The sequence below is a fragment of the Dictyostelium purpureum genome, assembly GCF_000190715.1.
Source record: "Dictyostelium purpureum unplaced genomic scaffold DICPUscaffold_34, whole genome shotgun sequence".
NCBI lineage: Eukaryota > Evosea > Eumycetozoa > Dictyosteliales > Dictyosteliaceae > Dictyostelium > Dictyostelium purpureum.
The window spans coordinates 74,732-76,465 of NW_003519371.1; the positions used below are offsets into that span (position 1 = coordinate 74,732).

At 24.9% G+C, this 1,734-nt stretch overlaps 2 protein-coding genes across 2 annotated transcripts; both read right to left on the reverse strand.

Moving 5' to 3' along the window:
• Nucleotides 1-672: 672 nt before the first annotated feature.
• On the reverse strand, nt 673-1,179 carry DICPUDRAFT_75884 (uncharacterized protein; the record flags this gene model as incomplete). The annotated part of the gene is made up of 1 exon (XM_003284889.1): nt 673-1,179. One exon carries the CDS (start codon nt 1,177-1,179, stop codon nt 673-675), a length of 507 nt encoding a protein of 168 aa, XP_003284937.1.
• Nucleotides 1,180-1,364: 185 nt separating this feature from the next.
• DICPUDRAFT_148770 (uncharacterized protein) lies at nt 1,365-1,574 on the reverse strand (the record flags this gene model as incomplete). The annotated part of the gene is made up of 1 exon (XM_003284890.1): nt 1,365-1,574. One exon carries the CDS (start codon nt 1,572-1,574, stop codon nt 1,365-1,367), a length of 210 nt encoding a protein of 69 aa, XP_003284938.1.
• Between the last annotated feature and the right edge of the window lie 160 nt (nt 1,575-1,734).

The following is a 1,734-nucleotide window of genomic DNA, read 5'->3' on the forward strand; positions in this document are numbered from 1 at the left end:
GTTGCTGTATATTTTGTTGCTGTATATTTTTGTTTGCTGTATATTTTGTGGTATATTCTGTTGTATATTTTGTGGTTGTATATTTTGTTGTATATTTTGTTGTATATTCTGTTGTATATTTTGTTGTGTATTTTGTTGTATATTTTGTTGTGTATTTTGTTGTATATTTTGTTGTATATTCTGTTGTATATTCTGTTGTATATTCTGTTGTATATTTTGTTGAAGAGTTTGTTGTTGTTGTATATTTTGTGTTGGTTGCTGTATGTTTTGTTGCACATTTTGAATTGGTTTTGGTTGTTGTATAGGTAGGTTTTGTTGTTGTATATTTTGTTGCTGCATTGGCTGAGCTTGTGGTTGTTGTATATTTTGTTGCTGTATTGGTTGGGTTTGTGTTTGTTGTGTATTTTGTTGTACTGGTGATTGTAGGTTTTGTGTTGGTTGTTGCTGTATTGGTTGGGTTTGTGATTGAGGTATATTTTGGATTGATGTGTTTATATTGTTTGTTGTATTATTATTTATATTTATATTATTATTACTATTTTTTAGAGTGAATTCATTGATTAAATGATTATTGGGGTTAGCTGTTGGCTAACCTCTATACTATTAGAAGATGATTTTAAGTCGTGCTTTGGTGAATTATTTATAGCACCTAAAGGACTATTGGTATTATTATTATTTCGTACAAGGATTATTTTCATTTATATAATAACGTGCAAATATTGGACAATTGTTTTTATCTAAGCATAAAGCTTGTTCTTCATTTCCAATAAGTTTGAGATTAAAAAAAATATTAATTATTTGATCGATAAAAGATTCATATGATGAAATTGGTACAACTTTGGCACCAAATAGCTTATTGATAAGTAAAAGATCACCACAGTTATGTTGAATAAATAAGTTGTTATCTTCTAATAAATAAAGTTTACCAGTGGAACCAGTACATTTATTGATTGACTTCCCATTTTGTTGAGCGAGAGTTGGAAGGGTAAGAGAGAATGGTACTAAACCTACACCTTGATAAAATTGATTTCTTTTCATTTGACCTTCTGATCTTAATTTTAATAATTCAAAAACTAATATTAATTGCATTCTAGTATCTCTTATAATATTACCCCATGATGCATTATTTAACAATGAAATTCTTTTATAATAATCCAAACCATTGAGCTGATGTGACATCGTTTGATCATCTTCAGTTTTTAAATTATTTGGTAATGGTGTTGTATTATTGTTTATATTATTATTTATATTATTGTTTATATTGTTATTTATATTATTTATATTATTGTTTATATTATTATTATTTATATTATTATTTACATTATTATTTATATTATTATTTATATTATTATTTATATTATTATTTATATGTTTATGTTATTATTAATATTACTATTTATATTATTATTTATATTATTATTTATATTATTATTTATATTGTTTATGTTATTATTAATATTACTATTCATATTATTATTCATCATATTATTACTGTTGCTCGTATTATTATTTGGGCTTATATTTGGTGATATTAAATTTTGAGATGGTGGGGAATATGATGTTGAACTATTCATTTGATTAATGGGGGGAGTTGGGGTGGCAGAGTTTGATTGGTTGTTTGTATAGGATACTTGGGGAGAATTGAATTGGGTTAAAAGCTCGGTATTGTTAGAGTTAACATTATTAATTTGTTGTTGAAGGAGTTCATTATTTACAATTAAATTATTATTATTA